Below are 24,127 nucleotides of genomic sequence, written 5' to 3' on the forward strand. Positions count from 1 at the left end.
AGCTATTCCAAACACCTGCACCTTGCTTCCATTGTGGGGAAAAAACAACCCTTAAAGATAAGGGCCACTAACAAGCATAAGAGTGAATATGTTCTCCTGACAGCAGCCAATACCCTCCTCTCTCAGGGCATCTTAGCACCAGCATATGTTAAGTTTCTGGGTTCAGAAAGAATATGGACACTGGAATCATTGCAGCTCTTTGTTGGTGCCAGAGCATGTTACAAGTTGTACCAAGACTGCACTGAGAAACCCCAATTTATATACACAAAGTAGACAATAGATCTCCCAATCCATAAGCATGATGGTTTTATCCAAGAAGACTTGATCCTTGCTGTACATTGGCCACTTTGCTTGGATCCTGCGTTAGCCCTCAAGCTCGGCAAGCTCAGCTCTTGGCAGTCCCATACGCACAAGATATAGCCAATATAACCTCCCACCTCTCAAACGAAATGAAATCAAAATTTGAAATTTTCTAAGAAAAAAGGGCAGAAATGGTATTCTAATAGAAATAAGTCCCCAAAGGGTACGTGACTGGAATCAGAAAGAACAGACCAATCCCACGTGCTGTGTCCCCTTATTCCAACAAAGGTGTTTTTCATTTCTAAAATACTGTTCTAAAGTATCTGAAATGCATCCCACTCTTCCTTGTGGTACAATTATTTGCTTCACACTCGTCCCATGCTGTTGTGGAAAGTTCAGTTAAACTCAGGAATTTTTGGTAAAATACTGGTCTGCATCCCACTATTCATTGTGGTACTTTTGTTTAATGCCTGTTCTAGGGTGCTCCAGAGGTATTTTAGCAGGAATAGGAGTTCATAAAACAGTTTTCCATCTTTGTATTTCTAAAACAATGTTCTGGTGTGTCTGTAAATCACCTCACGGGGGGGGGGGGTCCTTCTTTTTTGGCAGAAAAATTGTAGAGGGAGGGGCTAACTCCTGTTGCGGGAGACATGGGGTTTCCTCCGCCATTTGTTCTGGCTGCAACCGCTCAGGCAAAAGGGATACCCGCGGAGCAGCACGACGTTCATCGCAAAGCGCAACGGGGCCACGGCCAACAAAGGCTGATACCCTGCCCCAAAATTGCTACACCCGCGAGCCTCAGAGCCCGAGAGAGCAAGAAGCCAATGACGCGGGCGGTGTGAGCGGCGCGCGCAGGAAGTGGAGAGGCGGAGCTTGTGCCTCCTCGTCACTTCCTCTGCGGAGAAGGCTCGCGAACGGAAGGTTTGGTGGTAGCAACCGCGGTCGGTGTCCAGCGCTCCGAGGTCGAAAGGATGAGCGACAGCGGGGAGCAGAACTACGGCGAGCGGGTAATAAGCGGAGTCCTGAGCGCCCACCTTAAGCAGCTCTCGGGGGGGGGGGGGGGAGAAAGCGCAGTTTCGACCCATAACTATTCCCCGGCCTTCTCTCGGCCGGGCGCGGGAGGAGCCGTTTCTGCCCTGAAGGGAGTCGGGGGCGCCAAGGGAGCAGGAGCGCGAGCGTTGCCGAGGGCGACCCGCGGCCTAGAGGTGGCCGAGTGCCGCTCCTCCCCCAACTTTATGAGGGTCTGGCGCGGGAAAATGGTCCTCGGTTTCCTGCCAAGAGGGCGCTCTGACGCAGCGCTCTATGGTGCGCCCTATTGCTTCGCTTCTCCTCCTCCCCCCCCCCGGCTGCGCGCGGCGCCATCTTGGGCTAATGACCCGAGCGAGTGAGCGTGCCGCTGTCGCGGGGACAAAATGGCCGCTCAAGAGTCAGTGCCCTGCCAGCGGGATCCTGTGCGGTGTGCCTAGTCCATTCTGCTAGATCGGATGTACCGACGCAGGAGAGCCGAATGCGAGCTCAATGTGTTGGTTTTCTCTTAGGCTACGCACACGAGACCGCGGAATGATTGCCTGAGTGCGCGGGTGTGAGGAATTGTTTCGCCATCATTGGCCTTGTAAACTGGGTGTGACTGTTGGGAGGTATCTTCAGGAACAATTGAAGCTAAAGGTGCCTCTTAACATTCACGCCCCGTTGGCAAGGATGCCTTAATAACAGTAGAGTTTAGTTTTTTTTCTTAAGAGTAGTATATGAAAACACATATCGTAGGACAGGACAGTGTAGATTTTTTCGAAAAATTTTGGCCTATGCTTTAAATACCTGCGCAATTTTGATGTACATGTGTATATATTTGAAACTAACAAGGCGGTAAGTTTCATTAATATAATTGATGTAACAGTCATTGTGATTGGGGAGCCACGTGACGTCTTTGACGTGGGATCTGACTCTAATCAGCATTGTTCCATATGGCTTGTCCCCATGTCTTAGGAAAGTGGATAGTTTCTTTAGCAATTAGAATAATTTCATCATTACTGTGGGACCAAGATAAGACTTTATTTTTAAAATACCACATAACTTTCCCATGATAAATACAGAAATAAGCTTGTTCAGATATGAGGATTCTGTATATGAGCCTGGATCAACAGGTGAATAAGGTGGTATAATAGGGCATACCACTATTGGATTCTGGACCATAAAATAAACTGGTAGCAAAGAAAGCAACTAAAATGTTGAGAGATATTTTGTGTTAATTAAAAGAATTTAGGTGTTACTATTTATGCATATTGGGTGGTGGACAAGATATACAATAATCCTATGGTTCTTTTAGTCGATGAGTCTTGTGACTTGCTCTGTGTGTCCCTCTGTGTTACAAACAAAAGTTCACTTCCAAGTTACAGTAACGTTTTTTCCGAACAGTGTTTTGGGATTAATGATTCTCAAACTGTGTCACATTATTTTGTGCTCTTGTAAACAAGGGGACAGAAAACTTAAAGGAGCTGTTAATGTTTTAAAGATACTTTGTATATTTAAGTAGCTGATAGTCCTGTGAGATTTATTATCTTTTAAGTCACATTTTGGGGCTGAGGGAATAGTAGAAGATACTAATGGTACTGTAAAATCAGAGTCCAGTAGCATCTTTAAGACCAACAAAGATTTATTCAGTACTAATGATTCTGATTAGAACAGGCTGGAGTTTCTTGCCAGCCCTGGAAGGGTTTCCCAAATGGGTGGAAGTTAATTAATTTTAATACTTTAAAAAAAATTAAACATTTATTGGATGATAACCCACTCCTCCCTCACCTAATGGCCAGTGATGGGCCTGAATGGGGGGCAAGTAGGCATGTACACAGTTATGCTTCCCAACCATATTCTACATGATTGTGCCACTTCTGGGGTTTCTCAGTTTCTCAACTGTGGTAAAGTTGAGAAAGGCTGGGTAAGAGTGATGGATTAGAGAATAGGTTCATACCCCATCCCCATTGTGTCATAAAGCTCAAGGTGTGACCTTTAGCTGGCCTCAGTCTTAGCCTGACTTTCTTTTCAAGATGGTTATGAGAACAAAATGAGGAAGAACTTACTTATTTAGTGTGCATATAAACCTCACTCTGACCAATTGGACCTGTGCATATGATAACAATTAATAGATGGGATGGCTTGTTTCAAGACTGCCCTGGAAATTAAAATGAAAACTGCACTTCAGAAAGGTAGTTGTTTCTCAGGAAAATGTACAGGAGTCAAAAAGCAGAACAACTAAACATAACAACCTGATTTAGCAAGCATACTTCTATCTTAATTTACAGTGGAATTTTGTGGTGCTCCTGTATTCAAGGTGACTTAATAACCTTTTAAAGATGGAGGAAAACATGGGAAATTGCTTAGAGTAAAGGTTATTCTGATCACACACAAACACAATACCTTTATTGGCATAAAGCAGATTAGCAGAATGAACAGAGATATTCAGGATACATCAAGCGGTTTAAGTTTAAAAACTGAAGACAAAAATTCAGCCATAATAAAGGTGACATTGGCATCCTTATCGTATTCTGATCAAATTAGTCCAACATTGCTTTCTCTTGTTTTTCAGAGCAATATGATAGTCTCAGTTCTGTTTCTTTCTTGGCCAACTTGGCTACTCATAGTCAGGGACTGATCAGTTTATCTGTCTTCTCATGTTAACAGACATGGTATGAAATGGTGAGAGGTGCTTGGATTGGTTCCACTGCTAAGCACAAGCTCGCCCTCTGAGATAAACTTTAAAATATTATCATTAGAAGCAGGCACCAAGTGTGTTGGCCATGATCATGGCCTCTCTTTTCCCCCCAAGGATTCCACTAACTACAGAGTTATTCTCTCTAACACTTAGTTACATTGCTTTGCAATAGAACAGCTAGATTTTCATCCAGATTTCCATCCAAGATTTTTGGAATAAAGCTCTGACCTGAATAGTACAGGCAAGCCCAATCCTGTCAAATCTTAGAAGCTAAGCAGGGCTGACCTTGACTGGATAGGAGACCTCAAAGAATTTGGGTGGAGTACCTCCAAAGAACACTAGGGGGTCATGATACAGAGGCAAGCAATGGCAAACTACCTCCAAACATCCTTTGCCTGGCTGGCTACATTACACATGCTATACTTAGAATAAATAATAATAAAATAAATATTTGGTATATAAACTTCTATGATTCAAAGGTAAAGGGTATCCCCTGTGCAAGCACTGAGTCATGTCGGACCCTTGGGGTGACACCCTCTAGCGTTTTCATGGCAGACTCAATATGGGGTGGTTTGCCTGTGCCTTCCCCAGTCATTACTGTTTACCCCCCAGCAAGCTGGGTAGTCATTTTACCGACCTCAGAAGGATGGAAGGCTGAGTCAACCTTGAGCTGGCTGCTGGGATTGAACTCCCAGCCTCGTGGGCAAAGCTTTCAGACGGCTGCCTTACCACTCTGCGCCACAAGAGGCTCATGTCTAAGCCTATACTGGACTTGAATCTAGTTTTTCTCCCTAGTATATTTAGGATGGGAGCCTTAATTTGTTACCTCAGCATAAACTAGGTAGATTGATGGGGTTTTTGGCCAGACTTAGCCTGCATCATACATCCTATGGTTAATGAAGCATTTTGAGCAAGGGAAGAAATTCCCTCCTTGCTTGCTTGTCTTAACCTTTCCTTTACTGATAAGTTGATTTTGGTAGCTGAGCAGGAAACAATGAATGTATTGTTCTTCTTGACTTTCAGCACCTTTCTCTCCAGATCCAGCATCATAGTAAGTAGGAAAGGAGGGTTTACACAGAGAACTGAGCTTTCTTTTTTAACTTTAGAAAAAAGAAAAATAAACATACAGCAGAAGGGAATTTTTATGAATTATGTAATACAGTGGTCCCCAACCTTTCTGAGGCTGGGGACCGGCAGGGCATCGGGCCGCGCCCCCGCGGGCCGCGCCCCCGCGGGCCGCGCCCGCGGATCGGGCCGCGCCCGCGAGCCGCGCCCGGGCCGCGCCCACGGATCGGGCCGCGGATCGGGCCGAGCGGGCATGGGCCGCACAGGCGCGGCCCAGCCCTGATTCCCTCTCCCCGCCTCCCGCAGTAAGAAGCTTCCCGGGCCGCAAGCTTGCGGCCTGGGAAGTTTTTTACTGCGGGGGCGGGGCGGGGAGAGGGAGCTGCGGCCCGGTGCCATGGCCGTTGGGGACCACTGATGTAATATATATATTAAAATAAGATAAGCATTAAACAAAGAAATTCTCCCCCAGAACTAAGCTTACAGTGACTTATTGACTGAGGCAGGCTTGCAAAAAGATGGAGCCTGTGGGCTGTGTTCTGGTCCACTGTATCCTCACCACATTGTGAGTTCAGAAGGGCCCACTAGGGCCCTGCAATGAAACAAGTTTTATTATGAATATATATATACTTCTCTTCTTCATTTTTTATCGTGTGGAAATGGATGGCACTGGCTGGCCTGGTCTCATCAGCTCTCAGGCTAAGCAGGGTCACCCCTGATTAATAGTTAGATGAGAGACCACTAAGGAGGTCCAGGGTTTCTATGCAAGGTCAAGCAGTAGGAAGCCATCACTGTTTGTCTGTTTCCTTGACAACCTATGGGATCACCATAAGTTATTTGCAACTTGGTTTTCAAGATTAAAGAAGAAAAAAGTTTTTATCAGGAGCCAAGAGCTCCTGCTGAAGCCATTATTTCTGGGTCTGGTTGAAATTGACAATGCATGACTGATTGGTATTTAACAACTGAGTTGAAGATTTATTTTAGTGAGCTTCAGAAACTTAAAATTGCATTAAGAATATTGGGGGGACAGGTACACAAAACAAACACTTAAGAGAAGTTTAGAAAGAAAAATAAAATCATAAATTATTGCTACTATTAATAAGTGTTTTGGTCATGCACAGGCAATTCTTATTAATAAAATGTTAATATTTTCAGCTTTTTAAAAAGAATTGTTCTCTGAGCCAGTTGTTCATGGGGCAGCAGGGGGGCCAAGATCAAGAAAAGGTATCAGGGTTAAAGTAAGCTGGTACAGAATATCTAAAGGCTAAAGGGTTGCTTCCTATCTTCTGCTAATAAGAAACTTAAGTTGCTTTCAGCCCTGGAAGAGAGATGGGAATGTCAGGAGAAAGAAATAACATTATAGGAAAAATAGGTGGGGAATGAAGCAGGCATAGAACTCTGGCTGGTAAGGTTAACATTAGAGAAATTATTTTATTTTAATATATACCACCCTTCCATACTGGCTCCATGCAGCTCAAATGAGTTCTTCAATCAGGCATCACTCAAGCAGTGGGGTATTCCTAGCTCTGCCTAAGAATTGTGGTTGGTGCCGATACCTATAGAACCCTGCTGAAGTGGGGGGGGGAGCAAACTGTGGCTCTCCAGATTCTATGGACACCAATTACCATGAGCTGCTGCCAATTTTTAATGCTGGCAGGAGCTCATGGTAATTGTAGTGCATGGGCATCTGGTGAGCCACAGTTCAGCCACCCTTCTGACTAAGTTAATAGATGTGAGAATTCTAGAAGGGTTTATGTTGCATATTACAGCAGTTTATGTTCTTACACAAACTGCTTCTATTGTGGTAAGTCATGAGTTCTCTAATTTGGGGTCTGCCATCCAAACACAGTTTCGCACAACTGAAGTCATGTTTGTAGAATTTGTTCAGAAGAGTTGGATGAGTTTCTCATATATGCATAATATTTTGCCAAAGCAAATTTTATGTAACTGCTAGATTATGTAACTGCTAGATTTTATAGTTTCACTATTGCAAGTTCTGCTATCTTAAGAAGAAGAGTTGGTTCTTATATGCCGCTTTTCTCTACCCGAAGGAGTCTCGAAGCAGCTTACAGTCGCCTTCCCTTTCCTCTCCCCACAACAGACACCCTGTGAGGTGGGTGAGGCTGAGAGAGCCCTGTTATTCCTGCTCGGTCAGAACAGTTTTATCAGTGCTGTGATGAGCCCAAGGTCACACAGCTGGTTGTATGTGGGGGAGCGCAGAATCGAACCCAGCATGCCAGATTAGAAGTCCGCACTCCTAACCACTACACCAAACTGGCTCTGGGAGCATTGGGAATGAAGGTCATCATTTCAGTAATTGCTTCCGATATAAGCAGCTCTTGGTGTTATCAAGAGCATTTGTTTAGCCAAACCATTCTTCATTTTGGCTGCCAGCTTCCATTAAAGGCAAACTCATTTGTCTTTTCAGTAGTAGAGACTGTTGTAGTTTCCCCCTCTCCACCCCCCAAAATCTAGCTCCTGTAGATTACAGCCTAGACCTCAGATCTATGTCAAGAAAATGTTCTTTTTAATCCCTGCCACTTAGCGTAGTGAGATCAAATTCTGCTTTTAATTTTAGTTGACTAGTATGACAGTGAATATATATTTATATATTTTAGATAAAAAGATAGATTGACTTAAATTGGGTACCAACTTTAAATCATACTGCCCAAACAAGTTCCTATACTAATTGCTTGTTGCGTTTGTTTGCCAGTAAATAGGTTCTTTGTACAGTCCATGTGTATAATCCAAAACCTCTGGTCATGAAGTTAACATTCCTTTTTGGTATAGAATATAGAGAAGCAGTTGTGAAGATCTTTCTGAGCACATATAACACAACTTAAAAAAATACTTGATAAGTAAGTACTCAGAACTTGCCAGAAGCAAGGACTAGTAAAATGTAGTATCTGCTAGGCAGAATTGTTTGCTGCAGAAAGTAAGCGTTGAAGCCATTCACTTGGCAGTCCAAAAAGTAAAAAAAAATAAATACAAACAGGCTTGCAGATGGCACCCCATTTTCCCCTTCCCCACTATTATTTCCTTGCAAGCCTCTGTTGCCCCTCTCTTTTCCTACTTCTTTCTGTTAACTGTGAGCCAACTTATCTTCATCCTTCCCAATCCCATTATGCACGGGGCAGAATGCCCGCGCTGTCGGCGGCAGTGCTTTGGGGAAAATCCCCGATGCTTGTCACTAGCGCGGGCATGTCCCAGCCTAGGGCTACGGAAGGCCGGCATTATGCAAACGCGGGAACTTCAGCAGCTTCCTGGATATGCCGAGTGGCGGCAGGGGCTGAGGCAGACCGGCGCTGTCCATAATGGACTGGGACACCGCACTCTCCTGCGGGCCCCACAGAGCTGGCAGGGGTAACCCCCTGCCCCCGCCATAACATATGGAGGGGGCCCAGCCCCCCCTCCCCCCAGCTGCTGCCGCTTACTGTGGCCAGCAGCGTCCCGGGTCTCCTGGCTCCGGCGCAACGTGCATCTGCACACACTACCCGAGGGCAGCCCCGCATGCCCTGCCCCCGTGCATACACGGGGAACGGCACGGTGGCAGCGCGGAGTAGCTGCCACTGTGCCTAATGGGCCCCAGTTTTCCTGAGGGAGATGGAAACTGATTCTAGCTGCTGGCCCAGGCCTGACCCAGTTGCGTTATGCTAGCCCCAGGGACCAGTGAGATGCCCAGTAAGAACTTTTAGGACCCTTCCTTCTCCCTGCCAACTTCATACACTCACTTTCTCTGCTTCTTTCTTCGCAACCCACCCACCAGTCTACATTTTATCTTCTGCCATCTTCAGATATATTTACTTACTTCATGTGTACCCTACCTTTCTTCACAATGCAGATCTAAAGGAGTTTACAGCATTTTCCTCATCACAACCCTGTGATCGAGGTTAGCCTAAGAATGTTTAATTGTCCCAAGGCTTCCCAGTGAGCTTCTTTAGCAGGGTGGGAACTTAAAACTAGGCTTCCCAGGTCTTATTCTGAAGTACTAACCATTACATAAGTTTCCATGTAGTGGCTGCTGTTGAACTTTACTGAGCAAGCTGAGCCTGTGTAAGGTGCAGCAATTGCATGATAGCAAATCGCCTAGTGGTTGCTGTTAGGCCTGGCCCATTAAATCCTGTCTCAAGTCTGAAGCTACCCTGGAAAGGGCCCTGCTTCTTCCCATCTCTTACTTCCCACCAGGGTAGGAGAGCTGGCAATGTCGTTGTAGTTGCCTGGCAACAACTGAGACTATCATTCCTTAAAGATACAGTTACCACTTAGAATCATAGAGTAATAGAGTTGGAAGGGACTTGTATTTTAGAGGAGTGTTAACCCCTCAATGTGAGAGTTTTAGATTTCAGATTTTTCTGCAAACCTTGGCGCTTTTATCAGATCTTGTCTGTTCATGGCTTTAGTCTCTGGATTTAATTATCCACAGATGGGGGGTCATAACATGATGCATCACATTTTTACCACTAATCTCAGAAGTTGCATAATTCGTTTTATGTTTTCTGTTTTTTGTAGACTGACTACAGGGTTTTTATTATGTTTGAGGATCATTTGGAAGCCAGTGTGATTTAATAGTGTCTGACTAGGGTATGTGAGATGCAGGTTCAAAGTCCCCATTTTGCCATGAAAGCTTCCTGGGTGACCTTGGGCCATTCACACATTTTTAGCCTAATCTAGCTCACAATTTTCAAAATAAAATGGAGGAGAATGGAATGATGTAGGTTTTGGTCCCCATTGGGGGGGGGAGGTGGGTATAAATAAAGTAAAGAAAACATGGTTTAAGATACTCAACTTGATTAAATGCCTGTTATTTCAAAATACCATCTAAACCAGTCTTTTAAGAGACACAATCTGAAAACTTAAATACCGCATTCCACCACCACCCTTAAAAAAAATAATAGAGTCATGGTTTATTTAAACCTGCTTCTGGGGAAGAACAATTTCTGGAGTCCAGAGAAGTATTTACTGCTTGGTACTTGACTAATTACACCATTTCCTGAGACTTGCTCAGACAGTACATCAAACAGTTAAATCAGCACAGTTATTACTGTCTTACCAGTGCAGATATTTAAGGGTTCGTTATTAAAATTCTAATAATTCTTGCAAAGGTGTCATAGTAAAATGATAGCATTCTGCATTATTGTAGAAGTTCAGGCACATGCAAAACTTAGTGACTATTGATAATAAAGGAAATAAAGACTTTTTTGTTCGATTTTTCAGTATGCATTTGGATTATGACTTTACATGCATTTAAAAGAAATAACCACCAAACTGGAGCAGAAGTATTCATATTGGTGACTTTTGGACATACTAATTTCTAAATTCAAATGTGAAAAGATGTAACAGTTCTTGAATTTTCATGTCATTCTGCTATGAAATCTTATTTCAGCTATTGCACATTTAATATTAAAGTAGGCATAACTAGAGAGTTCATAGTTCGTCAGTCATTTTTTATTAAATTGACATTTTTAAAAATTAATAAAAATGGAATCAACAATTCAAGAATTGTATATCTAGTTAAAATAATACAAACACATAGCATTTTTTCTAGTTTCAGTCTTGGCACTAGAATATCTATCCTGGAGTTTTAAATATTCTTCATCCTGTTCTTTTTTTATTAAGGTTAATGTTGAAGAAGGAAAATGCGGAAGTCGCCATTTGACAAGTTTTATAAATGAGAATTATTTGAAGCTCAGGAATAAGTGAAGCTGAAATTTGAAAAAAAAGAAAGTGAATGCATGCTAATTATCAGACCAGAAGTCCCACTTATAGAATATTGAGCAATTTGTGTGAAGTGGGGAAGATGAAAGAAGTCAGAATTTGAAACGGAAGAATGAAGAAAAGAAATAAAAATGAAGTTAAGATAAGAAGTAATCTGGAATCTGAAAGCACTACGCTAAGTAATTACTAGTCTGTTTATGTGTCCCTGTATATTTTGCTAAACATGCATGCAATATTTGTTTAATAGAAAAAAACATGCAGGGTTTTTAAGAAGTGCTTAACAGGCAAACAAATTTTTTTATCAATCTAGGCAGTTCTATTGGCAACTGCCCGGACACATAATGGAGACACAGATATTTGACATTTTTACCAGCGCTTGTTTAGAGTAAACTACTGAAGAAACTGAGCTCAGACTAAACTCGTAACTTTTCTACATGCAGGAATCCCGTTCCGCTTCCAGAAGCGGAAGTGCTCATGGTTCTGGCAAGTCTCCAAGGCATTCACCTGCTAGATCTCGATCCAAGGAGGGTTCCAGGCGATCTAGGTCAAAGTCTAGATCAAGATCTGAGTCTCGGTAAGCATGTTCTAAAACAAATTATTGTTTCATTTTTAACTTAACATCTAAAAGTGGCTGTGCAAATACTCAGGAGAAAAGAAAGGAGACCTGTAAGTTACAATGAGGGTATACACAATACAAGAGTTACATTAGAATGTCCAGGCTGCAGTATAGTGCCCTCAAAGCACAGAGCAATTCTGCTGAAACTGTTCTTTTCTTTTCTTTTTTTTTTTTTTTTTTTGCATTGCATTGCATTGCAGATCAATTTTAATTTTTCAAACTGTATAACATAACAAAAAATCAAACATTGAATGGAAAAAAGAGGTAGTATTGATAATAAAGAATGGCAGAAGTTTTTTCTTTACAAGCCAGGAATGTATTTAAATTGTATCTTCTTACTTACTAAATCTTAATCTAAACGACTCCTAAAAAGACATGCTTTTTTAAAATAAATATTTATTGATTATATATATGCACACATACAAGATTATCATAGATTAGTCGATTTTCTTGACAGATTCATCCCCCCACCCTCACCTTCATTCAGTCATTAGTTAGTTTGGTAGTCCACGAACAGCTTCCATCGCTCCTGGAATTTACTTTCCGGTCGGCTATTAACTAATACTGTCAGTCTCGCCGATTTAGCAAAGTCAGATAGCTTTTCTAGCCAAAGTTCTTAGCCAACAGTATTCTGGCCGCCGTTGTATCATAAAAAAATAATACTCTTGCCTGTACCAGCAGAGTGTCCGGAAAGAAACTTGGCAACCAATACTCAGGTTTCATTACAAACTTAATTTTTAGCATCCTTTCTAGCTCCAAGTGAACCTTAGATCAAAACTTATACACCCTATGACACCTTCACCACACGTGGACATTTCCAACATTTATTTTTACCCCCATTAGACATCCTTACTAAAGCTTTTGGTGTTAGGTACCAACGATAAAATATTTTATACCAATTCTCCCTAGCAGCCTGACTCCTAGTTAGTTTTGGTATCTCATTCCATATCCCTTCCCAAGTTTCTAAAGAGATTTGAGTTTTAAGGTTCATCATCCACTTAATCATGCAGTTCTTAATGGACTCTGTTTCAGTCTCGTATTGCAAGAGTATTTTATACATTTGTTTTTGTAAGTGGGTTTTTTCCTGTATAATGATTTGCTCAAACTCTGTTAGGGATATTATAACACCCTTTGTGGTTCCAAATTCCTCTGAAACTGTTCTTTCAATGTCACAAGATTGATGCCTCAGCATCATTGTGATATAGTCTTACTTCACACACATACTGGTTGATGATGTGAAGTACTTCTGCAAGTCTTAAGTAGTCAGTCTAATAGAAAGTAACTGACCTTGATGGAGCAGTAGTCTTATTCAATATAATGAAGTTTCATGCATTCCTGTACTTACGTATTCTATTGCCTTGATTTTTAAAAATTGCATGTATCTGAAAGCCTCAGGGGCCTTCCAGTTGACTGACCATTTTGTATTAATGTTAAACTAAAGTTAGTGATCTCTGAACTACAGATCTTTCCATTCACTGTGAAATTTTGCTGTACAGGGAGGAATATTTGCAGCTTTTGTGATGTTCCTGAATTATAGTGGCAACAAGAAACAATTGGCTTAGAGAACTGTGTATTCTTTTTCTGAAAGTTTCTATATCTTGTGGGCTTGGCTGTAGAACAGGAACAGCTAATACATCCATGTTAGCATCAGTGTTCCCTCTGAGCTATGCACATGCACAGCTGCTCATTAACACAGGAAGCCCTGCTCGGCAGCAATCTGGAGCTGTACAGGATCTTGCACTTCCCATTGCCCATTTTAAGACTGCAGCAGATATATTCAGCTCAGGATATGAACTGCTCCGCTTAGTAGGAGGGAAAAGATTAGAGGAAACATTGGTCACTATTCAAATATACACCAATTATTTTGATTATTTGTTAGCCTAGAAATATACTGAGTACATATACTTCATTCTGCAGATGCCTTTTAAGCCATGCATTTGATTTGTGTGGTTCAACATAATATCTTTGTTTTCCATATTTAATAGATCCAGATCAAGGAGGAGTTCTCGCAGACACTATACAAGATCACGCTCACGTTCTCGATCCCACAGGCGGTCCAGAAGCAGATCTTACAGCCGCGACTATCGTCGTCGACACAGCCACAGCCACTCTCCTATGTCTACTCGCCGGCGTCATGTTGGCAACAGAGTAAGGCTGTCATCGCAGCACTTGATGAGAGATAACTCAGCTGTGTGTGTCTTGGAAAGTTCTAAAGTTTCACATTACTCAAATGTATAAAAGTTGAATAGAAAAGTTAAATTTACTGTATTGTTTTTAAAATGTTTAAATTTATTTTAGAAATAAGAAAATGGTACATAAGTACTTTGCATTTGTTTAAGTTTGTAACTTTTAAGATTTTTTATGTAATTTCAGAATCTTTTATATTACATTTTGTTTGCAAATCCTTTGTTATGGTTCTATATCATATAGGTGTATCTTCTTCCACTGAGGGGGGAGGACAACTCTGGAATCAAGGAGAGGTCCTCCTTTTCCCCTCAGTGGAGAAGGACCACTCACGGTGAGTATCCATTGGTCATTTCCAGAAATCAGCATAGTGTAGTTTTGTATCTGGTGACTTATAAAGTTAGCTTCCTTATTCATACCAGAATTCTCTCAAATTTATGTTAAAATTGTAAGCCTTGATGCTACTCTTATTTTCTGCAGTAGCTTCTTGGGGGTACAGAGAGATGCTCTGAGAAAGATTGAGACCAAAGTATAACCCAAAGCAGGTTTATTTGGCCTTGCCAATAGCCATTCGCACAAAATGGTTTGAATATTAATTGCAGCTGTCTTGCCTTTATAGAACAATTTCTGCAAATAGATAGATGTGTTTTATATTCTATTTCTTGTTATCAACAACATAGGCTTGTGTGTCACTTTTAGTAAAATATCTTATTAACTAGAAAAAATCCCTTGAGCCAAAACACAAGCCTATGTAGTATAAAAGTTAAGCTAGTTATTTATTTAATTTATTTATTGTATTTGTATACCGCCCTTCCCTCAGGCTCAGGGTGGTTTATATAAAAACGTAGAAAACAGTACATGGACCTCAGCTTTCACACATCATTAACATTAAACTATAACAGAGGTAACAGAATATAATGCTTCGACAGGTCCAGAGCAGACCGCATAGGTGTATTTCTGGGAGGGAAGGAGCAGGGGCCCTGTAGATGTTGCTGATCACCTGGTGTCAACTGAATGCCTGGTGGAAGAGCTCCCTTTTGCAGGCCCTGCGGAACTGTTGTAGGTCCGTCAGGGCCCTGATCTCGGGAGCTCATTCCACGAGGTGAGGGCCAGGACAGAGAAAGCTCTGGCCCTGGTTGAGGCCAGGTGGGCTTCTTTAGGGACATGATCGTGTATGGCCTTAAAAGTAATTACCAGAACCTTTAGCCTGATCCAGAATTCAACTGGCAACCACTGTAGTTGATGGAGAATGGGCCGAATGTGGGTCCTCCATGGCACTTCCTCAGATGGACCCTTCCTACCCAGCCACAGGACCTCTGTCTTTGAAGGATTAAGCTTCAGACGGCTGAGCCCTCTCATCACTGCTTCCATGCAGCTGTTCTGGGGGACAGTCAGGGCAGTCATCCATCAGGAGGAAGACCTGGATGTATTAGTTGTAAAGTCCAACTTGGTCTGGATGGAATGTTGAGCCTATGAAGACAGTCCAGAGCACAGGTTTTGGAGGCAAGGGGAGAATTGGCATCATTCTCCTATTTTGTCCATCTTCTCTGATGGAGAACATGAGAGAATACATTGACTCAGCACACTAGAACCTTGCAGTTTCCACTGCCTTTCTCAGTGGAGGTAGAGACTAAGCAGTTGTATTTTAGTATGTTTCTGAGTTTTCTGCCTGTAGAAGCAATAGTTATATTGTAATATTTTAACAAAATGCTTAAAATGATTTGGCATATATGTATACTATAATGAGAACTTGCGCCTTTTATCTTTTTTTATATAGGCAAATCCTGACCCAAATTGTTGCCTTGGTGTGTTTGGGTTAAGCCTATATACTACAGAGAGAGATCTGAGAGAGGTATTCTCCAAATATGGTCCAATTGCGGATGTTTCTATTGTATATGACCAGCAGTCCCGACGTTCAAGAGGATTTGCCTTTGTGTACTTTGAAAGTGTTGATGATGCTAAGGAGGTAAGCAGACATAAATACCAAATATTTGTATAACATATGTTATTAATCTGAATAGATAAAAAATTAAGGCGGTTTAAACTGCCAAGAAGAGGATTCAGATAAGTGATTTCTGTATTTTACTACATGGGCAACAATTTATTTTTTAAACAAGATTGTATAAAATTGTTGCTGTAGCCAACAAAGCAAGACATTGAACATCTAAATGGCACGTGTGGGCAAGGAAGCGTGGCAGATTGAACTGAAGATATCAATGCCACCCACTTCTATATCTTGCATCCAGGTTAGGTTAGACAGATTCTCTGGGGGTGTTAGTGAGTGGGGCTAGATAAGGACTAACAAACTGATATGTGATCCAGGTAAGACTCAATGGTATCTAGAAATTTCATCATGGCACCTAGTTTGTCTCCCCTCACCTTACACATGCGCGCACACACACAGGTCATTGAAACAGATAACATGCTGTGTAATCTGACCTGGGTGGTTTCTGCTTCAACTTTCTGCTGACGGACTGAGCCAAACTGACCTCTTATTTGCAATTATTGCACATGGGACATCATGGAAACCAGATAACAAAACAACTTTTATTCACTATAAGAGATAGGAGAAATAAGAGACTGAAAACTCTTTACAAGTAACACAGCTTTTGCTGTGCTCGGAAAACAGTTATCAGCCAAGCTTAATTTGCAGGGTTGTACCATTTCTGGGGTTTCTCAAAGCCTGAATGTTTCAGTGGTTCCTCAATGGTAAAAAACTGAAAAGGGCTGCCCTACAAATTTTGTGGGTTACAGATTTTGTTGAAATGAACAATAAAAAATAACCCTAATATTTGAATTTGATATAGAAATTGAGGTGGAAACTGGTATGTCATAGGAAAGGTGAAAAATGAATAGTTCCTAAAAAAAATTTTAGAGTTCTTAAATACACAGAAAGTTTAAGGCCTATAGTAAGTTCAGTCAGGGTTTCTGAATCTACCTGTTTAGACTCCTTGTATCTGATATCTTAAAAGACTGCATTTAATTCAATTAAACACAGACTGTTAGACATAGAACTGCAGGAACTTAGCAGTAAAGCTAGAAACGTTTGCTCACCATTGAGTTTGGGGATCTCACCAAGCTCTCAGCCCCTAGCTGCGTACTTCTACCATCTAATCATCCCACAACAGCATAGAGCATTCATGTTAGCTAGAACTAATGCTCTACCTTCTGCTGTTCTATATGGGAGATTTCAACAGATCCCGTATTCAGCTAGGTTGTGCCCATGTGGACAATGCTGTATAGAATAAATTACACACGTTTTCTTCCATTGTCCATTTTATTCTTTGATCCGAGCTAAATTTCTTAACTCACTGCTGTGTAAAAGAGAACTGCATTTGGATGAACGAAAGACTCAGTTTCTTTTGACATCCCAGAACCCTGATATAATTGAACCAGTTGCAAAGTTTTTATATCTTGCAATGAGAAATCGTGAATGTATTATGTCTAAAGCATGATCTTTGCCTTTGTTCTCACTAGCAGTGGATCCTTTTGCACTTTCCTTTCTTATATTGTACTTTTATAGGCTATTAAAAAAAATGAGCCTCTTGTGGCGCAGAGTGGTAAGGCAGCCGTCTGAAAGCTTTGCCCATAAGGCTGGGAGTTCAATCCCAGCAGCCGGCTCAAGGTTGACTCAGCCTTCCATCCTTCCGAGGTTGGTAAAATGAGTACCCAGCTTGCTGGGGGGTAAACGGTCATGACTGGGGAAGGCACTGGCAAACCACCCCGTATTGAGTCTGCCATGAAAACGCTAGAGGGCGTCACCCCAAGGGTCAGACATGACTCGGTGCTTGCACAGGGGATACCTTTACCTTTACCTTAGGCTATTAAAGGCTTGTTGTTGTTATCTACCTGTTTAGGATGATTTTGAATACCCTCTGAAAATCTGGTGTGTAATTGGGAGTGTTTTTAGTATCCAGGGCTACAAAAATTAAGTTAATTTTTTAGCATTGACAAAGGCATTTTAATAGAGTTTACAGCAGTGGTTCTCAACCTTCCTAATGCTGTGACCCTTTAATACAGAAAGGGAGGGACCCCCCTTAGAGCAGGTGGATGGAAGACAGCTGATATGAACTTTTGAATTGCTCTTGGAACATAATTATATGGGTGTCGTGACCCCCAACCATAAAATTATGCAAGTGTTTTTTTCACATAAATTAAACTGAAACTGACCAATGGCATGAAAATCTATTGTTAATGATTGTATATAAATATTGTATATAAATAGGTGGGTGCCTTCAGGAGGAGTGGCAACAGTGGTGGCACCCCCCCAGCTGCTCACCCTGCCACGACCCCTGTCAAAGAGTCTTTTGACCCCCCAAAGGGGTCCCGACCCCCAGGCTGAGAACCACTGCCCTCCAACATATGAAGGTTCTTGTCTTTTACATTGGCATTCATGACACATCCTGTTAGATACAAAGAATGTAAATGTTCTTCCTTCTGAAATACAAGCAGAGTGCAGAAAAGATCAAGCCCTGCTATTGTTATTTGTAGATCTATTGATTCACCATTCTGAGTAACTGAAATACCAGTCCACTGTATATATTTAGTCCATTAATTAATACCCCACCTTAAGTCAATTCTAAATGGGAATACTATACTGTTTTCTTCCTTGTATTTACTATAGGCAAAAGAGCGTGCCAATGGAATGGAGCTTGACGGACGAAGAATCAGAGTTGATTTTTCAATAACTAAAAGGCCTCACACACCTACTCCTGGAATCTACATGGGGAGACCGACTTAGTAAGTTCTTGTTGCTTTATGTTTATTTGGAAACTTGTAATAGTGTTTCCAACTAATTTGGTATGTTACTGTTTGTACAGGTCAACAAAAACATTTATGAATATAGAATCTGAGATTCTAGACTCCTCCAATAAAGAACAAAGTTTAGCATTAAATTTGCACTATGCATTCCTTTATGTTTTATTAATATCATTTTTCCCTAGGACCCTTAACTTTTTGTATTCTGAAGGAAGATGATTTTTTAAACATTTACTTTTATCAGCAAATATTAGATTTTCTTTTTTTTCAAATATGAATTCAGATCATGATGTTTCTAGGCTAGACTGTGTTTGTTATGTTTTATCCAGTATCTGCTCCCTTGTGTTGTTGCATAACTATGTATTGTCTGTCATCTTAATGCCAATCTATTAATTTTCTTGTAGTGGTAGCTCCCGACGAAGAGATTATTATGACAGAGGCTATGACAGAGGCTATGATGACCGTGATTATTACAGTAGATCATATAGGTGAGCCTGTTAAGTAATTATTTTTGCTGATTTGTTCTTAATGAAATTTAATGTATTGTATTTCTGCCATACAGTAATGTCTGTATTTTGGTGCTTGTTATGGATGTTTTAGTGGCATCCATATCCAGGTATAGCTTTAAAAGGGCTAGTGGTTGCTTATTCCTCACCACACTGGTATACTCACAATTAGAAACAATAAGTAGCATTAATCTAGTAAAAAAAATCTCTTAGATAATTTCATACATGTTTGACTTAAGAAATCACTAGGCCAGCAGAAAAACTGCCATGGAAAATGGATTATCCTTTTACATATATTTTGGTGAAGGCTAACTCCTTGGCACCATGGTTCGATTTTTCCTTTTGTAATTTCTCTCTTTAATAACTTCTTCAGAACTTACCAGTGTGCAGAAATAGGGAATACTCTACACATGCAGCAATTTGCTTTCAAATTGAAAGGCTATGGGGCAAAAATAATGTTAAAGAACATACAAGAGGCTCATATCACGGCCCATGTAATAACTTCTGAAAGATACCTGCTTTAACTGAGACAGGTCTTCAAAAGTATGTCATTAGGATAGGAAACACTTGAAAGGATAGGAAACACTTGAAATAATGTGTTTAGCAGTGCTTGCAACTATAAGAAGCCACAAAAGATAAGCAAGTATGGATTTTCATCTGTTGCAAAGCAATCCAGCATGCCTTGGTCTGCCATTTCACATCCATATTGCCTTGCATACTAGACAGTAACATTGTTCAAACAGAAGTATATATATCAGAGGGTAAATGGACATAAAATGGGGAAAACAAAAACTAGTTGGGGGCTACTTCCATTGCTAAAGGATGCTGACCTTTTGGGTTTCTGATTCAGAGCAGTTTCAAGGGAGCATTTATCTGCGGGATGTCCTTTACAACCTTTTTGTGTAGTTGAACAAAATTACCTTGTATTGCCATAAATTATTTTTATTTATTTTATTTACTTCATTCACAGTCTGCCTTTCTTGCTGAGACTCAAGGTGAACTGCAAAATACAAACAAAAAGAGCACAAGATAGTCAATAGGTCATGCAATGGGATTAGGTTTACAAAATTATAAAACAGCGCAAAAAAAACTGTTGTAAGTGTAATACAGAAAGTAGCTCACAAAGGTAGAAGACAGTGCAGGGTGATAGGCAGTGATAAATTGAAAGATGATTAGACAGTGTAGGAAAGAGAAATGAGACTCCTATTCATAAAATCTCATGTCTTAGATTTTGCAGTAATGTGGCCAAAATGCCTCTATACAAAACAAGCCCTTCAAGGCTCCTGTAGAATTTCTGCATTCATTTGGGGTGTGTTCATCCATGTCCCTCACTCCCCCCCCAAAAGTATGATAACAAGCAGTTGAAGGACAGTGATTTGCTCTTAACATGTTGCCTCATCATTGTCATGCTATTATTGGTGACTTTTAAATTATTTTGCTGTATTTTATATGACGTACACCGCCTTGAGCCAGATTGCTGGTAGGGTAGTATAGGAATCAAATAATAGAAATAATAATGGTTCCTTAGTTAAGAATAGGTTTGCTCAGTTTTAATACTGTCAAATAGAGAGTGTATACTGTTTAAATATCAAATAAAATTGTGCTTGCTGGCATTTAAACAGCAAACTTAAATTTTCTTTGGCTTGTGCATAAAACATTGACTTGGGTCCAAGGTAACATAAGCAGTGAGAAGAACAAAACTTCCCTGCCCTACTGACAGCTCTGGAAAAAGATTCCTAGTGGAAAGAGGAATAGGCTAAAATTTCTGTTCAATGGAAAAACAGGATTGAATGTAGCCGAAAAATTAACCCAGAAGTGTTTCCATGAACTGAATGTTCATGCTTGCAAGCCTGATATACTCCCCCCCCCCTTTTTATTAATTTTTATTTTGTGGTGCCTAACCTATGCTAGAAAGGTATGGTGGGGGATTGTACCCACTGGAAATCTCCTCTTTTAACTCAGATTTTCATGGACAAACTCGCAAGTACAGTTCTATTAGGTATCCAGGCACTAGACTTGATCTGTTTATGGTATTATATGAGTAAGCTATTGTCTGTCTGGGATTGCCTCCTAATTTAGTCTGACTTGTCATAGGTGAGTGCAGAGTCAAGTATTGTCAAATTATGTCATTTTAAAGCTGAAAGTGCATGACATAGGAATATAAAAGATCTGCATTAGAATGTTCCCTGCAGTTTGCAGTGTTAAAATGACAGTGGCTGCGAACAAATAATTCCTCTTGTGAAGTAAGGTGACTATTGCTATTATCATGCAGCTGCTCTGAATGTTTTTTATGTATGACCCATGTGACTGATGTATATTCCTTTATATTATCATTTATGTATTCAAACTCAAAAAATTAAAATGCAAAAAAGATGCTCTGCTTATGTCTTCACAGAGGTGGAGGTGGAGGAGGAGGAGGAGGAGGGTGGCGAGCTGCCCAAGACAGGGATCAGATGTACAGGTATGCTAGGAGATGACCCAGTCCTTTTAAAAAGTGCAAATGGTGATGACTTACGAGGATCAGCTGTACCTCTATAGCTAATAAAGCTGTGGAAGTTAAACACTTCAATAGGCAATGCAGTCCTTAAAAATACTATTCTGCCAATTTGATGAGCATTTAACGGCCTTGGAAACATATGGAAACATATGGAAAATTCATAATTGGTGCCAAGGAGTTACCCGTTTGAAAAATGCAGTCACACTGTAGATTATAGTGGGAAAGCTGAGTACAAAGAATTTGTAAAAATTAGGGGTAAAATTAAAAATTGCTCTTAACTACAAATGTGATACTCTCAAAGGAGAACTTTTTTGGGGGTCTGAACATATGGTAATGACACCTGCTTGAGTCAGATTCATGTATTTGAAGAACAGCTTTATCATAGAAGTTGTACATTCTTGTAAAATGTTGAGTGTTTTGGGTGGTTAGCCTTGTCAAGAGCAGTCTTGTAATATGGGAATGCCCATAGTTTGTTGTTCAGTTTTTTCTCCCGGCATGCATGAGAGATCAAGTATTGGTGACAGAATACAGATGGTATGTGTATGTGTTTGCCTGTACCCACATGAAAGGTACCAAATAAAACTTAGTAAGGAATAATGGGAATTCAATATTCTTGTGCAGGAGACGATCACCTTCTCCATATTACAGCCGAGGGGGCTACAGATCTCGCTCCCGGTCTCGATCTTATTCACCTCGTAAGTAACAAGTTACATTTTCAGTATACTGTCACCAGCAATGAAACTGAGTGGTATACACAAAAAATCCTAAACGGTTTTTTTTTAATGCATAGAACAAATCTTTTTGCTATCTTTTCCTTGGTCTCCCAAGGAATTCACAAGCTACACTGCAGCAGCTGGTGAAGCTAACTTTTGGAGACCCCAATACAAAATATAGTAGATACACAAGAATGTGTAAAATGTCTAGAAAATATGGTAGCATGCTTGTGGAGAAATGCCTGTGACTAGTGAGTTAATTTTATTTTTCCTAGTTTGTGTGACACATCTTCCCATTTCCACTTTACGCCTTTCTCAAAAAATACATTTCCTGAACTAATAATACATATAGTGCTCGAAGAAATAGAATTACACAAGTTTTCACTCATTAAACCTTTGTGTTCCCTAGAACTCTTAATTATTTAGAGGAGGAGAGTTTCACAGTAGGGTGGAGTATTAAAATGTTTTTAAATAGAACATGAGAGGCCCAACTAGGCCACATCAGCCTCAAAATTCAGAGGCCACTAAGACTCTAAAAAAATAATTGGCTATAGCAGACTACAGGTTTCTGTGTTCTACCATGTGACATTTTTTTTCTTCTCCCTCGTTTAAAAATTATATGACTGTTTTTGAATTTTTCTGTGAATGAACAACCTTTGTAGACTTTCAGAATTCTAATGGAACACGTAATCTCTGTTTATTTACAGGTCGCTATTGAAGCGTGAAACTGAAGATTTTGTAGCTACATACAGTGCATTGAGATTGCAAATTTGTGGACAATAATTTGTCACTTTTGTTCAAGTCTAATAGTGCCTAGTGAATAGGTGACTTTTACACCTTTTATGGAGACTACTTTCAGTGAAGTTTTAAGATGCTGTTTCATTCTGCATATTTGTGTAGTTGGTGCTTCGTTCAGAGTTGTGTTTTGAGAAAAGTATGTCTTCTGCATGTGTTAGTCTGAACTTTGCAGAAAGATTTCTATTGTCCAAAGTTCTTCGTTTAAACTTTTTTTTTACAGTTTTCGGGATATTTTGAAGATCTGAACCTGTATAATACGCTTTCAAATGGTGGCATAATAAAGGGGTTTTTTACTTATTTTGAGGCCCATATCTCATACTTGACCAAAGTGTGAGTTGGAGAAGGAGCAAAATTACTTAAAAGATCCACAATCCTGTACTATAAACCCACTCTTTCAGTTACCCTCGGTAATATGAAGTCTGAATAAAAGTCCATATTGTACCTTTTCTATTTCTTCCAGTGGACTAAGCTTTTTTTTATTGGTAGTTATAAGTTGCAATAAACCTGCTTGGAAACTCTAACAAGGAGATGCACATTTAAAGTATAAAAATATTAATGTGGGAATTTTGCCAAGCAGTTTACAAAGCAGTCCATAATCCCTTTTGTTTTTTAATCCAAGATCCATAATGTGCCTTACTAAAGATGATCACGTAGTTCGGGTCATAATGTCTCATAATGTCATAATGTAATGTTGATAACACTTGAGTCAGAGAGGGAAGAGGGGTTGGTCCACAAGCCACAGAAGACAGTGGTGGAAGGATTTGAAATTATCCCCCCAGTTATATTACCCCTCATGAGACAGTTTGTCAAATCTATATTAGTTTTATTGTATGAAGTTTTAAAAAACTTCTAAACAGGCAAAAACAGTCTATTTAATTTCAGTGAGGGAAAAGTGGTCATGAGCAGCAGATACTAATCTGGAGAACAGGGCTTGATTTCCCATTCGCATGAAGCTTCCTGAATGACCTTGGGCCAGTCACATTTCTCTCAGAAGAGACTCAGCCCCAACCAACCACACAGGATGCCTGTTGAGGGGAAAGGGAAGAGGTGGTAAATGTTCATAGGATGGAGAAAAGCAGGGTATAAAAAGCAATTCCTCTCTTACCATTTTAATCCCCACTTTTTGGTGTGAGGCGTACTCAAGCGGATCACCAATTTTTCTTCAAAAAGCAGATCATATGTTCTGTACTATAAATTCTAAAAGTTTTCGCGGTAAATCACATAGTGTCTTTTATATATTCAAGTTGAACCATTTGTAATAATAGTGTGTGT

The 24,127-nt window shown here is 40.4% G+C and overlaps 1 protein-coding gene across 4 annotated transcripts; it reads left to right on the forward strand.

Annotated features, from left to right (window-relative positions):
* The first annotated feature begins 1,132 nt into the window (after window positions 1–1,132).
* On the forward strand, window positions 1,133–23,301 carry TRA2B (transformer 2 beta homolog). Of its 4 annotated transcripts, XM_077349182.1 has the most exons (10): window positions 1,152–1,307; window positions 10,685–10,962; window positions 11,224–11,357; window positions 13,385–13,589; window positions 15,361–15,549; window positions 18,208–18,323; window positions 18,746–18,829; window positions 21,243–21,308; window positions 21,966–22,039; window positions 22,765–23,301. In XM_077349182.1, the coding sequence occupies exons 4-10, from the start codon at window positions 13,515–13,517 to the stop codon at window positions 22,773–22,775; spliced, it is 615 nt and encodes a 204-aa protein (XP_077205297.1). In that variant the 5' UTR covers window positions 1,152–1,307; window positions 10,685–10,962; window positions 11,224–11,357; window positions 13,385–13,514; the 3' UTR covers window positions 22,776–23,301. The 4 variants fall into 4 exon arrangements, with proteins under 4 accessions (XP_077205294.1, XP_077205295.1, XP_077205296.1 ...); XM_077349179.1 differs by lacking the exon at window positions 10,685–10,962 and having other exon boundaries at window positions 1,133–1,307; XM_077349180.1 differs by lacking the exon at window positions 10,685–10,962 and having other exon boundaries at window positions 1,133–1,307; window positions 13,385–13,547.
* Window positions 23,302–24,127: the final 826 nt, after the last annotated feature.

This window comes from Paroedura picta, chromosome 8 (genome assembly GCF_049243985.1).
Source record: "Paroedura picta isolate Pp20150507F chromosome 8, Ppicta_v3.0, whole genome shotgun sequence".
Classification (NCBI taxonomy): Eukaryota; Metazoa; Chordata; class Lepidosauria; order Squamata; family Gekkonidae; genus Paroedura; species Paroedura picta.